We start from the raw sequence: 14,566 nt of genomic DNA, 5'->3' as shown, positions 1-14,566 counted from the left end.
TTAATTTGTATAGACGGCTCTCATCATATGTGAGCCATAGGTGCACATTTCATTTGCTCTACATCACACGTGTGACACCACTCCGGCTGGATATTTTGCATCAGCATGTTTCCCCTGACCCTGCTTTCAAAATACAGTGAGTCGTGTGCCAAACTTCTTCCTCGTCCAGTGTTCCTGCTCCAAACCAACAACTGACGCTAGCTGCCTGTCATTCAGTGTCGGCCGAAGACATTTAGCCAGAAACGTCGTACTCAATACTGAAACTTGGCAACAAAAGCCTTGTTTATGGTATGTTGCCAGTAGGCAACACTCGTCAATAAAGGATTATAGTGGAACCTCGTTGATACGAGTCTGCGTAATACGTTTTTCAGGGTGATACTTCCTTTTCTTTCTTTTTTTTCCCCGATAATACGATTTAGTTGGATAATACGTTGGATGATACTATTTTCTGATAGGCTTTATTTTCTGGTTCCAATGAAGATCGTATCCACGAGATTCCAGCGTAACTAGGTTGGTCGCTTACTACAGCTACATTTATAGATCAAGTATTTAGTCGCGTTGAGCGCCCTAGCAGAAAAAGCACAAATCAAAGTATGCAACTAAATTACGCTAACTCCACTAATGCGCTTTACACTGGAACTTGCCGTGGTTATTTTTTCGCCCTCTCAGGCGATCGCTGGAACTTGAGAGTGTGTGGGGCCTGGAGCCGTTCGCAATGCTAACAAGCAACGCAGTGGTAACAAGTGCGTTGTTTCGCATAGGCACAGTGGCTTGCAGAAAGGAAAGAGTACAACCTTCTGGTGTCAAGCTCAGCATTTTTGCTTCCACAAATGGCTCATGCTATATGAAGTTCTCTCCCTGTTTTTCTCTTCCTTTCCGCAGGCTCCAGAACCTGGAAATCAGCACCGCTGAGCTGCTTCAGCTCATGGACGATAACTACGCTGTCACAATGAAGTAAGGATGTATTTCATTCTTCTTTTTAGTTAAATAAATAAAAAGGCATAGTGTCAAAATAAGTCGCAAGAAAATAAAAAGTGCTGTAGTAAGTCTCGATGACTTCATTTACACTACAGTGAAAAAGTATTTGAGCTGTATTACACTTCTAAATATAAAAAAACCTACACTTCGGAGCTTGGTAAGACAGAAGAAATGGTAAAGTGAAAGACAGGTGGCAATGTATTATATACATGTATTATATTATATATTTGCAATGTACGTTTCGTTGCAAGAAATGCGATAACGCTTGAATAATACTTGATAAAACTTGATGCCACCTTGAGTTCTCATTCTAACTCACCAGTGCGCCATAGGCAGTGTCTGATCAGGCCTAGTTCATTTTTTATCAGTGAAGATAGTTTGTATTGTATTCTAAAAGAGCCAGAGACTGCACATGGGAAGTTTCAGGAACTTGTACTAAGCCACAGTGGTCCAAATATGAGAAAAATACTTCGAAATTCATGATGCTACATTGACATATTGGCACTGGAGCTTTGGCATCAATTTCACGAAATGACCATTTAACATTCTTTTCCTGTTTTAATAGTCAACCTCTTACTGCAAAATTAAGAAAAATAGAGTTTTTAAATGATACTTTATCGGTCTAAAATGATTGAGTGTTTCTCTTTAGTGTCCCTTTGAGTTTATAGAGAACAGTGTTCAGGGGACCACGGTCAATTGTTCGTTATGCTTAAAGATGGTTATAGTGAAAGCCCCAAAGTTAACCATTCCGCCCATCAACCCAACAGTTCATGAGTAGTCGCCATTTGAGCTATCCCCAAAAACGTCGCTGTTGGCTCTTGGCCTGTGCTGTTGCAATTTTCCATAAATTCTGCGGCCACGCACCACTGAAGCACTGTATAATAAAAGTGACGTGCACAAACAGACGCTGACGCCGAGAAAAGTGCCGACAACAAGGAAGCTTGATTTCACCTCCAAAGTGCAATTCTTCACATTCCTTGTCGTGGACACTTAAACTGTCTCACTTGTGGTGGAAGCTTTCTGCGCATTGTCATCTGCTAGCCTACTGTTTCGGATGCCAAAGTCCCACCCTGCTTGGATGTTTGACGATGCCTCTGTAGCTAGCACAACTTTTCGTTTGAAAGTGGCACTACAGTGGCATCTCTTGTTTAGTGCCATTACGATAACGCCACGCCGCATGCCAATACTACCAATGCAACACATTTAAAAATGGCGACGTCGCTCGTGTACTCGTGTACAGTTGGCTACTGGTGCGGCTTGTAGCGGCTACGATATTTACTTTTCTAGGTGGCGTTAGCTATGCACCATATTTATCAATTTCAGTTAAAAGCTGACGCATTTTTTGAAAGTCTCGAATCTAAGCCGACCCTAGAGTTTGGTGTATGCCGACCCTAGAGTTTGGTGTATGATTATTTGAAAAGAAATATCGGCCTAGATTCGAATAAATACGGTAGTTCGTAGTACGGAAGCATTGTTAACATGATGCAGAAACTGAATAATGATCATTATTCTGAAATGTTCGGTGTTCTGAAGTTCATAGTACTGAAATATTTTTACATTGAAAATATAAGAAGTCGGAAGGGGATTTCTGAAAAGTTTGTTAATCTGAATAGTTCATTAATGTGGTGTTTGTAGTAACAAGGTTTTATTGTAGCAGTATGAAATATTTGCATTAACTTCAATTGTTGATGGCCTGTGCAAAGCGCTTTACCCATGGTAAATTTCTACAGTCGAGTCCCGCTACAACGAAATTCACGGGGCACGTGAAAAATTTCGTTGTGGCGGAACTTCGTTGACGCGAAATTAGTATGTATATACGTACACCAAACGGCAAAGCTGCGAACAAAACCGAAACCATCGTCCGGGAAATCTTCGTGATGGCGGGGCGGCAAAGGTTGAGACGTACGAAAGGCAGTCGATAAAGTGTCAACTTCACGAGAGAATGCATTTCGCGCCGCTATTACAGCATTTTTCGTACATTGCGGCTGACGCCTAACCCAATGTGCGTGCCCGGCCAATCGCGAAACACTCAATTTGCGGCACATGCACCATCGCAATGAAGTGGTTTGAATTACAGTCAACGACCGATTTTTTGGATGCACAATTTTTCGGACATGCCCGATAATTCGGACGTCTTCGTGGCACCGCCACATAACCCATAGAGTCAATGTATAAGAAGGTCTGAAATTTCGGACGCCAAAAACCTTCGCCGTCCGATTTTTCTGACGTTTTGCCGAAACGGCATTAATCGAAGCTGCCGCCGCTGCACGCAGATCCACTGGCAGCTGTAGCCACCACCATGACAACGCTAGGCATAGCTACTTCCGACGTTCGCTACCAAGCTTCTTGCTGTTCGGTACCGTGTTTTTCATTGAAACAATGCACTGCTGTTGGCAATGGCGCTGACTCCGCCTTTGTAATCCTCGTCAATGGCTTCGAAGCTTGGAAAGCACGTCACATTGCCTAATGCCGTTTCCCAGAAGTCAGCTTCGCCTCAATACATGAGTGTAACGCGGTGAAGCATACCAAGAGTGGAAAGGGGCAATTGTCACGGGTCACGGTACGTTTTTCTTAATTATGCACTCATGCAGCCACCGTCTCCTATCACAGTATGAGCACCAATACGCCTAATAAGTGTACTGGTGGGCCTTTGGGTCTATTTCGGACGTGCCTGTGGCGATTTGAGCCCTTGGGGGCAGTAAAAGGCATGTGTTCGTTTTTTCGGACTGCCCAATTTTTCGGATGCTTTCGCGGCCCCTAGGGAGTCCGAAAAATCGGACGTTGACTGTATCACAATTTCACTGCATATTTATAACAAGTCGGCAAGCTTGGCAAGCTTGCGCTTACCAGAAGTTTTATTTTCAGAAGCCAGTCAGCCTGGATTTCTTACGCTGCACGGCAAGCAAAGGCGTTACGCGAGTCTCACAGTCCATTAAAAGAGCCATCGCAATGGCATTGTCGTGGGTTCTGATAACTTTTCTGATAAGGTGAAAAGGATCCATTATTTTCAAAGCAGTCGCCGGAGTCGGTGTGTCTAGCGGATTGTCATTTCCCCCTGACGACGAGACGTTGGCATCTTGTTGACAACAGCGGCTGCGGCGCGGCCGCTCAGGTGCTATCTTGAAAGCAATCTGCGACGTGCACAAAAGTGAGCACCCGCGCGGGCCTTATCTTCAAAGGCCTTCGATGTGGGCAAAGGGCAACTAGTGCCGGTAGAGTCGTGTGCACTGTGCTTTCGACGTTTAGTTTGTGGTGAAGCGAGAGACAGCACGGAGGTCAATTCGCTCGCTGCTATTGCCGTGCCTTCTCACTCCAGCATGTTGACACTGAGTTTCCGCAGTCATCGAGCGAGATGTGTTCATGTTTACTTGTTCACGTGTGACAACGTGCTTAGTAATTTAGTTAGCGAATGTTTACAAGTTTATACGGGCAATAAATCTACTATCCTTAGTTCGTATAGCTGTCTACTAAGCTGCTCTCGCAATCGATGCCTCACCTTTCGGGCGAAAATGTGAGATTTTTTCCTTCTGCTTTCTGCCTCGGCAATCATATCTGCCTTCTCCTCGAGAGAGAGAAATTTACACTTCGTTTGCATAGCGATTTTGACGACACAGACCACAAGAAACAGCAGCGATTGCGGTCATCCCCTGCAGTCTCGCCCAGGCGCGTGATGACCACGCATGGCTATGGATTGCAGTGGCTTAAACGCTACTTTGAGTTTGATTTCGTTCCCGATAACCTCGTTCAAGCGGACATACGATCGTCACAGCTTTGGATGGGCCTTCTAATTTGACTACTCAGCAGTTCCAATTTTAATTCAGTCCCAGTTTTGTTCTCGAAAAGTTTGTTGAAGCGGAAATACCGAATAAAACGCCTTCATTATGAAGGGACTTTTTTTGTATTACTTTCTATGGGCAGCTGACGGGGAATCGGAAAATCTTCGTTGTGGCGGAAATTTTGTTCTAGCGACATTCGTTGTAGGGGGATTCGCCTGTACTTGCCAGTTAGAGCTTATGCAAATAGTGGTACAGTAAAAGCTTGTTAATTTGAATTTCGCAGGTACGCTTAATGAGTTTGAATTAAACCAAATTCGAACTAACGAAAGTCATTGAAAGGCAGCCAGAATTGAGACCGGGTTGCTAGAAAGCACTTGTAACTTACAATATTTATTGCTGAAAATAATCTGTGATCATTTTTTGCTTCTTTTCTTAAACGATGACCATTAGTTTGTCTTCCAAAACGCGGACGTGACGCATAGCTTCATCTGCACCCTCCTTGAAGTTAAAAAATATGTGCCCGACACAGAGCGCCTCCATTACAGTCGCCAACGGATTTTTTGGACTGGATATTCTGGACTTCATAAATGCACTGTCAGGGCTCCCATATAGCTAATGCAATTTTGCAACCGATTTTTCAGACAAATTTAGGCCCCAATGTTTGATTTTCTGGACTAAATCGCTCGTTCTGAGCCCCGCCCGCCACACTACCCGATCGTGGAGGCCGCCATGTTGGATGTTCCGCTGGCTTGGCTTCCAGTGACCCGCTCTATGGCCTCCAAGATTGGAGCGAGCGTGCTGTCTTCTCGTCTCGGAGGCCATGCCTGCTTTTTCTTAGCTGGCAAAATGCTCCAGGTGTGATATGACGATTTATTAGACGTCTAACGCAATCGAGGCAGTCCACGAACGCTGATGGTGCGCACAGCGACAGACGCAAGAGCACTTCTTCCTCTTCTTCACTGCAATGGCCCCCGGGAGAGAAGATGAGCCATCCTGGTGACCTACGGCGTAGGTAGGCTCAGGGGGTCATAGTATGGCTTAAGTCGGCTGACATGAACCGTGTCACGTCCGCAATGTCTAAGGTCGTGTGATGGTGTCACAGGCTCGACAACGTAGTTGACAGCCGAGGTACGGTCGATGACGCGGTAGGGACCATCATAGCGTGCAAGAAGTTTGGTTGAAAGGCCAGGGCTGTGAGGTGGGATCCACAACCAAACAAGAGAACCAGTCGGAAAATGTAGAGTAGGCACGTTACTGTCATGCCGCAGCTTTTGGCAACCTTGGGCGGCGGTCGTAAGGGTACGGGCGAGCTGCCTACAGTCCTCTGCGTATTTGGCGGCTTCAGACTCTGGCGTGCATTCAGAAGCGTCGGGTCAGTATGGGAGCAGGGTGTCGTGTACATGAGGGCTTGCGGCCATATAACAGAAAGAATCTACTATCCTTAGTTCGTACTATCTACTCAGCATTCTGCTAACATTCTTGACCTCCTTCTCACTACAACACCCCAGCTTGTTTCCTGCTTAAGATATTTACCTGGTTTGAGTGATCATTGCCTCATTTATTTTGAACTACGCACGTCTGTTCCCGCTACCAAAACACCAAAAGTTATCCGAGACTATAAAAATGCTGACTTTGAGTCTATAAACCGCGAACTAATGGATTTTGTCACCCAGTTTATTCCAAGTGTCCACACGCTCAGCGTTGATGAAAATTGGACCTTATTCAAAGAAAAAGTCAATTCTTTAATTGATCAATTCATCCCTCAGAAACGTATTATATCTAACTCTCATGCTCCCTGGTTTAACACACGCCTGCGGCGCCTGCTGAACAAGAAAAAAAGACTATTCCGGCGGGCCAAGGCAACCCAAACGGCCGAACGCTGGCACGCTTACGCCACCGCTAAGACGGATTACAAACAAATTTCGTCTGAAGTAAAAACAAATTACTACCAGCACACGCTCCCGTTCCTTCTTAGAGATAATCCAAGAAAATTTTGGAATGTGGTCAGCGGGAATAAGCCGAATACCGTAGATCTTTGCGATGATCACAACACTCCGATACACCAGAGTGACTGCTGCAAAGTGTTAAATGATTTTTTTGCCTCGTGTTTTTCGTGTACCCTGCCGAATGTTTTCCCTCAGCCTTGTACAACTGATTTTTTACCCATGGATCCAATAACCATTGATTCTGTTGGCGTAACATGTTTAATTGAGAGACAGAAGATTTCATCTTGTTCAGGTATCGACGGCATTACAACGAAGTTCTTGTAAAGTACATCCACCTGCTCATCATTGATTCTTCGTGAAATCTTTGAACAGTCATTGCAGAGTTGTTCCATCCCTCTTGATTGGAAGGTGGGGAAGGTGGTTCCATTGCATAAATCAGGTAGTAACGCTTCAATACTTAACTATCGGCCCATTTCATTAACGAGCGTTCCCTGTAAACTTCTTGAGCACATTATTTATTCTCATCTTATTACCTTCCTTGAATCTAACAAGTTTTTCAATTCATGTCAACATGGCTTCCGAAAATTTTTTTCGTGTGAGACACAGCTCCTTTCTTTCACTAATGATTTATTTCGCGCTATGGATGCTAACGTTATTGTGGATTGCATTTTTTTAGACTTTGCTAAGGCCTTTGACACTGTTTCTCACGATCTATTGCTAATTAAACTCGGTGCTCTTAATATTAACGATCAAGTATTAGGCTGGATTAAATGTTTTCTTTCCAACCGTAGTCAATATGTTTCAGTTAATGATTATGACTCACCTCTTGTTTCCGTAACCTCTGGAGTACCTCAAGGTTCTGTATTAGGTCCTCTCCTGTTTTTAATTTATATTAATGATCTTCCTAACAACGTTATCTCCCATATAAATCTTTTCGCAGATGACTGTGTGCTTTATCGTTCAATTACTAATCCCTCTGATGAAGCATGTTTGCAATCAGACTTGGACACAATTTCTTCATGGTGCAGCGAATGGCTCATGACGCTTAACACCACTAAGTGCAAACATCTGCGTATTTCCAGCCGTCCTCCTGAATACACTCCTCGCTATCTTCTCAATAACTCTCTCCTATCACCTATCTCATCGTACAAATATCTTGGTATTCACTTAACACACAATCTGTCCTGGAAAATGCACGTGAACTATATATGCAACCAGGCTAACCGCACGCTCGGATTCTTACGGCGCCATTTCACAGCTTCTAATAGCATCGTTAAGCTTCATCTGTATAGGACATTAATAAGACCTAAACTAGAATATGCTTGCTCCATTTGGGATCCTAATCAGATAACTTTAATTAACACTTTAGAGTCTGTTCAAAATCGCGCCGCCCGCTTTATTGTTTCAAATTATTCCCGAACAGCCAGCGTGTCTGCAATGAAATCTGCACTTGGTCTTCCCATTCTTTCTCTGCGCCGTAAATATTTTCGGTTATGTCTTTTTCACAGAATTTATTATACGGACCCTATTCACAAAGATAAGTTACTCCTCCCTACATCTTATATATCTTCACGCATTGACCACAACTTCAAGGTAGGAATACCGCAATGCCGAACTAGGCTTTGCATAAATTCATTTATTCCTCGAACTGGAAATGACTGGAACCATCTCCCTGCCTTCATCGCTGCCATCACCGACGTCAACAAATTTAAGGAAACTGCCGCCGATTTTGTATGCCCCTCCTCTCTGTAATGCCTCTGGCCCTGAGAGTACTGAAATAAATAAATAAATAAATAAATAAATAAATAAATGGCGAAAAGCCAGTGGTAGCTTGTGTGGCGGTATTATAGGCATACGTGACGAACGGCAAAACAGTGTCCCAGTTACTGTGGTCCGAGGCAACGTACATAGTCAACATGTCACCGAGTGTGCGGTTGAACCTCTCTGTCAAGCCGTTCGTTTGCGGGTGGTAGGCGGTAGACTTGCGGTGAACGATGCTGCATGCAGCGAGAAGGGCTTGTATTACTTCGGACAGGAACACACGCCCCCGGTCGCTGAGCAGTTCGTGTGGTGCTCCATGTCGAAGAACGAAGTTCCGCAAGATGAAGAAAGCAACTTCGCGCGCAGAGGCCGCCGGGAGTGCGGCAGTCTCGGCGTAGCACGTCAAGTGGTCGACGCCTACAATTATCCATCGGTTACCCGAGGAACTGCAGGGAAGTGGCCCGTATAGGTCTATGCCAACGTGATCAAATGGCCGGGCAGGGGAGCGGCTGTAACTCGCCAGGAGGGCGCTGTTGAATTTTACGCCTTTGGCACGCTGTGCAAGCGCGTACGTACTGGTGCACGAAGTGATACATGCCGTGCCAGTAGAAACGCTGCCTCAGCCGAGTGTACGTACTCAGAACGCCGGCGTGACCATTATGAGGAGCGGCATGGAAATAAGCGCATATGTCAGTACGCATGTGTCGTGGTATCACAAGCAGCCATTTGCGACCATCAGGCAAATAATTTCTGCGGTAAAGGATGTTGTCATGGACAGCAAAGTGAGCGGCTTGGCGACGAAGTGTTCGAGAAGAGGGTGTGACGGATGGATCGTGGAGGAAATTCAGCATAGTTGAAAGCAGGGGATCCTTACGCTGCTCGGCCGGCACATTAGCGACGTTGATCGTCGACATGGATGCGAAGGGCGTTGACACTGAAGCCACATCGGAAGGTAGCAGTGATCGGAAAAGCGCATCGGCGTCAGAGTGCTTTGTGCCCGATCGTAGACAACGCGGATGTTATATTCTTGTAAGCGAAGTGCCCAGCGGCCGAGGCGACCTGACGGATCTTACAAAGAGGACAGCCAGCAAAGGGCGTGGTGTTCGGTAACAATGTCAAAAGGGCGACCATATAGGTATGGACGAAATTTGACGAGAGCCCAAATAATGGCCAAGCACTCTTTCTCTGTGACAGAATAGTTGGCTTCTGCCTTCTTTAAAGTGCAACTCGCATATGCGACGACGTACTCTTCGTAGCCGTCTTTCCGTTGCGCTAGGACTGCACCAAGTCCGATGCCGCTGGCGTCCGTGTGTAGTTCTGTGGGTGCTGTCGGATCGTAGTGTCGAAGAATCGGCGGCGAAGTAAGTAGACGGATGTAGTTTCTTGAAGGCGTCGTCACACGATGTTGACCACGCGGAGATGCCGCTGCTAGCCGTAAGCAAATTGGTCAGTGGTGCGATAATAGTGGCAAAATTGCGCACAAAACGCCGAAAGTAAGAGCAGAGCCCTATAAAGCTGCGGAGTGCCTTAAGAGTAGTGGGCATGGGGAACTCTGCGACCGCGCGAAGCTTGGCTGGGTCAGGAAGTACACCATCGTTCGAAACAACGAATGGCACTTGTTCTGTTTTCTTTCTTTTTTCGGTCGGCACTATTGTCGTAACCACTTACTGCAGGATCCTTTTTTTTTATTACCGTGTGGCGGCACACAGTTCGAATTAATCATGGAGGAGCCGATGCACGTGCGAAACGAGTTGGTTTACCCACAGACAGCTATGCTGCATGGCCTGACTGTGACAGGCAGTTCGAATTATCCAAAAGCTGAATTAATTGAGGTGAAAATTAACGAGCTTTTACTGTATAAAGATTTGAACTGCCTGAAGAGTTGCATTTGTAGCTCCATCTTGTGGCATACATTCAAACTAGTGTGGAGGGCATGTAACTATTAGTGTAATCACCTGCCATTATCTGCTTTGCTGCTGATGTAAAGTGTAGGTCAGCATGTAGTTTCTTTCTTTTATTGTTTTCCTTTGATGAGCACATCCATGGAACGCAAAATTTATTCCTATGCGTTGTTGTTGGACGAAGTGTTACCAAGATGTTGTAATGGTCAGGGGTGGGAACCCTGCACGAATAGATGACTTTCAAAAGTCGAGATATCGCGTTGATTGCATTGCTGCGGCCGCGCAGTCGCTGCGATCAAGAAGTGCAAACTGAGAGAGCGAGTGGCGAGGGAACTCGGTAAAGGAGAGGTCAAAAGAGGAGCAATGTCGCTCCCTTTAACTTATTCAGGGGACTTGCACCTAATCATTATGTGTGGACTCCAGATGTCTAGGTACTTTTAGTGAGTCTAGTGAGTGGCAAAGCAAAATCAGTGAGGTGCAGAATCTTGGTTTGCGCTAATTGGGGGTGTCACATCACCTAGAAATGTCTTTGAATAAACCACTGTGGGTGTTCACTAACCCTAGCTTCTTCACAATCTTCTGTTGGAAAACACCTCCAGTCACTGCACCAGCACCTAATACAAAAATGGTATGAATAATGCCTTTACACTGCTCTTCAACACTTCTTTAATGCTGCAGAATGTAAGGTTTTGTGACTGTTACTTCTCATAATTATAATAATGCTATAAATTAAAACTTGCATGCTCCACACTGCTCCAGTTATAAGACATATGCTCCAGTCGGCTCCAGAATGAAACTTTATTTGCTCCAAAAATTGCTACAAAGTGACATTGAGCATTGCCACCCCTGTAATTGCCACACAGAACTGATGCGTGAAAATAGTAGAGTGAATGATGGGCTTCACAAGAAGCTATGGAATGAAAGAAAGGTAGCCACAGCATTAAGAGATGGGAAGGCAGTGTTGTGGATTAGAGAGTTAGTGGGGGTAGCCAATATTCTAGTTGAGGTTGACAGGAAGTAATGGAGTTTGGCATGTCATGCAATGCGTTGGGCAGGTAACCACTGATGATCTACGCTGCGAGGGTTACAGAACTAAACCTACAGGAAGGCTCCAGGAAAAGGGAAGTGCAGTAGAGAATGGCAGAGAATTAGGTGGTGTGATAAGATTAGTAAATTTGCAGGCAAGGCTGGAGTTGGTGGCCACAAACCAGCAATAATTAGGGGTCACAGGGAGAAGCCTTCCTCCTGCAGTAGACAAATAATGCTGCCAATGTTGGTGAATGCCCTTCAGGTCATTGCTTTTTTGTTGTCAATTCACTGATCATTTGGATGGTCATTTCGCGGTGTCTCTAAATCCACTGCAATGTTTCTGCTTCCCGATTTTCTTGCAGGCTCTTTGAGCTGTCATTCCCGCCTCAAGCAGCAGCTGGCGAGGACTCGTGACCTGGCTAGCCTTTGTTGGCCTGTGGCCTTAAGGAGTATTACATTAGCATTTCGTCACAACTGTTACCTGCCTGCGGCAATGTTCAGAACTGTGCCCTTCAAGGGCATTTTGTTGATGTTGCACTTGAAGTGCAGATATGTATAATGTACAGATTTATGGACCATCCTGCAATGTATGATTATGTGGGCGGCAATCCATAATTTTACCTAAAGGTTACTGTAGATCACTATTGTGCTGTGACCTGTACCCTTTCACTGCCGGGTTTTTTTCTGACTGCTCCTCACCCCCTGCCGGGTATTTTTTTTTCGTGTTGGTTCAGTGGAAATTTCATGCTATACTCGCGGACAACTTTCTGTGGCAATGAAGGGAAAGCTACGGAGGCAAAGCGCTCACAAGTGAGGGTGCTTCTGAAAAGAGGCCCGCGTTTTAATCCACGTTGGTTTATGTTGGCGAAGAGTAAACATAAACAGCTTATTAGCAACAGTTAAATAAGACAGAACACACCACTGAGTGTAAAAGTTTACTCATATTGCTGCTTTTCCCTTCCGCGTCTGGGCAAACGCGAAATCGTCGCACGTGGAAGTTGCGTTGATTCAGCGTCTGTTCCGAGCGACCAAAAGCACTGTCAAACGCTGCCGGACTACTTGGCGTGGCAACACATGTGCAGCATCCACGCGCCCGTAGCTTTCCCTTCATTGCCACAGAAAGTTGTCCGCGAGTATAGTAATGGACCATGATACTCCACAGGATATGTAAAGAGAGAAGTGCAGAGAGCAGCAACGGCGGAGGCCCAGTCCGCCCAACTTCCCGATAACGGCAGAAAACGAAACTTCAGGGAGCGGGCTAAGCTGGCGCCAGGCCGGCGGGAGCAGCGACGCCGGCACGGCAGGCGCGCATGGTGACAGTCGAAGGTGGGGGAGCTACGAGGGAGTTCAGAAGGAGAGCGAATGGGAGCCACCGAACTGACGGCGTAGCCAAGGCGAAATGCGCTTCTCTGCCGCCCTCCTCCCTCACCTTCGACAGTCTCCGCGCGTGCCCGTCCGTGCCGGCGCCGCCTACTCCCTGACAGACAGACAATGAACTTTTATTGAGGTCCTGTGGGACTAAGTTTCGTTTTTTCTGCAGTTATCGGGAAGCGAGTGTTGGCCCGCCTGGGCATTTTCGTGGCCCTCGCTCGCTCGTGCTTGCGCGCCGCATTTCACGACTCGCACCGTTCGTACATCGTGCACGAATACTTCAAAATAAGTCCGTATTTTAATTCGAACAAATTTTCAGGCCCCTTTGAGTTCGAATTATCGAGATTCAACTGTATTTCGCAGAATTCATCAGCAGTTCTTGAATTTCTTCGTCCGTCAAAGCACGGACGCACGTGGCGTGCCGACTCGCCATGGCTACTGTGCTCTGCCGAGACGAAGTGACGCGGGTGTAAGCACATGCACTCCATCTGTTGTCTAAAATTTAATTTACAAGTTCTATGTCTTTAGGTTACCTCTCCATAGATGGCGGGACATGAACGCATTTTTTTTTTTTCACGAGTTGTCTCGGGAGTGGCAGGGAGTGAGTTTAAAAAGCAACACGAGTATACTCGGGAATAGCAGGGTTTCACGAGTTATCTCGGTAGTGGCAGTTAAAGGGTTAATAAGGTGGCTGCTTTATCTTGTATCCAACTTCCTCTTGAAATATGTGTAAAATGCAGCTACATAACTATATTTAGGGCAACCATTGAGGTTAATTGCATGAACTGTGTTGAAAGTGCAGAATTTTCATAACAGATTATAGCACAATTTATATTTTGTCCCTTGAATATTTACAAATTGAATGAATTTTTAAACTAAAAAAATAACTTGCTTAAATTGTCTCTCGGTTACCTAGTGTGAGTTGTTGCTGAGATATGTTTATTTTAACGGCTTCTTCACTCTTCATGGAGGAGATAAATCACATGGAGAAGATAATCTAGGGAGAGTGCTTCTGCATATTCCCAACAAGGTATTGGAGTTAGGCCTAATTAAGCCTAATGTAAAGCCCTGTACTACTGTGGCTGTGTTGGAAAGGATGCTTGTGTTATTTTGTTGTGTATCTATTTGTAGCCCCCTTCATTCATTTGAATTGAAGCATTCCTACATGAAAACAGTGCTTAGTTTAATGATCAGGAGTGATTGATTGTCAAGAAACTTTAAGTGCAATAGAGTGCTCAGTGCCACGAGAGCCTAGTTGTATTCTCAAAGTAGCTGCTGCAATGTCAATTTTCTGCAGAACTTATTTTGCTGAAATCTCCAGAAACAGTTCAATGGGAGTGCATGCAAGTTAAATGAGCTCATTGTTGTGTGTGACAAATATATGTTGACATGTGAGGTGCTGTATTTTGTAATGACTGCTGATTATTCTGGCCTGCCATTGCTTAGTGAATATTTCTTTTTTTAATGTCGTCTGGCATCACGCAAATAACAAAATTATGGCAAGTGAAGAAGGAATTTATGCAGTCTCTTGTTATGGTAATCAAAATAAAGTATGTTGCTTTCTCACTCTCTGTTTTTCCATTGATGTGGCTATCTAATGTCCGAAGAATTGACGATGGTTTCTTCTTTCGTCGGGAAGCATTGTTTCCAGCACTGGGCAACCAAGTCTATAATGATTGCCTGAGCGTCTATAACAAATCAAATACCTTAGGTCATGCGCAGGCATTCGCATGTTTTGTGATCTTAGTAGCCCAGAAGAAGGAAATGGCAATGGAATTGTGACATGTTGATTCATAGAGGTGTG

At 45.2% G+C, this 14,566-nt stretch overlaps 1 protein-coding gene across 1 annotated transcript in view; it reads left to right on the top strand.

Moving 5' to 3' along the window:
- Positions 1-14,328, top strand: part of LOC119466353 (uncharacterized) — a 40,524-nt gene extending 26,196 nt beyond the window's left edge. The window contains exons 8-9 of the mRNA XM_037726861.2: positions 883-954; positions 11,754-14,328. Coding sequence (XP_037582789.1) covers positions 883-954; positions 11,754-11,805 — 124 coding nt within the window. The 3' untranslated portion in view covers positions 11,806-14,328. The remainder of the gene's footprint in view (positions 1-882; positions 955-11,753) is intronic.
- Positions 14,329-14,566: the final 238 nt, after the last annotated feature.

Source organism: Dermacentor silvarum, chromosome 10 (genome assembly GCF_013339745.2).
Source record: "Dermacentor silvarum isolate Dsil-2018 chromosome 10, BIME_Dsil_1.4, whole genome shotgun sequence".
Lineage (NCBI taxonomy): Eukaryota > Metazoa > Arthropoda > Arachnida > Ixodida > Ixodidae > Dermacentor > Dermacentor silvarum.
The sequence above is the reverse complement of the archived record's forward strand: the minus strand, read 5'-3'. Positions and strand labels throughout refer to the sequence as shown.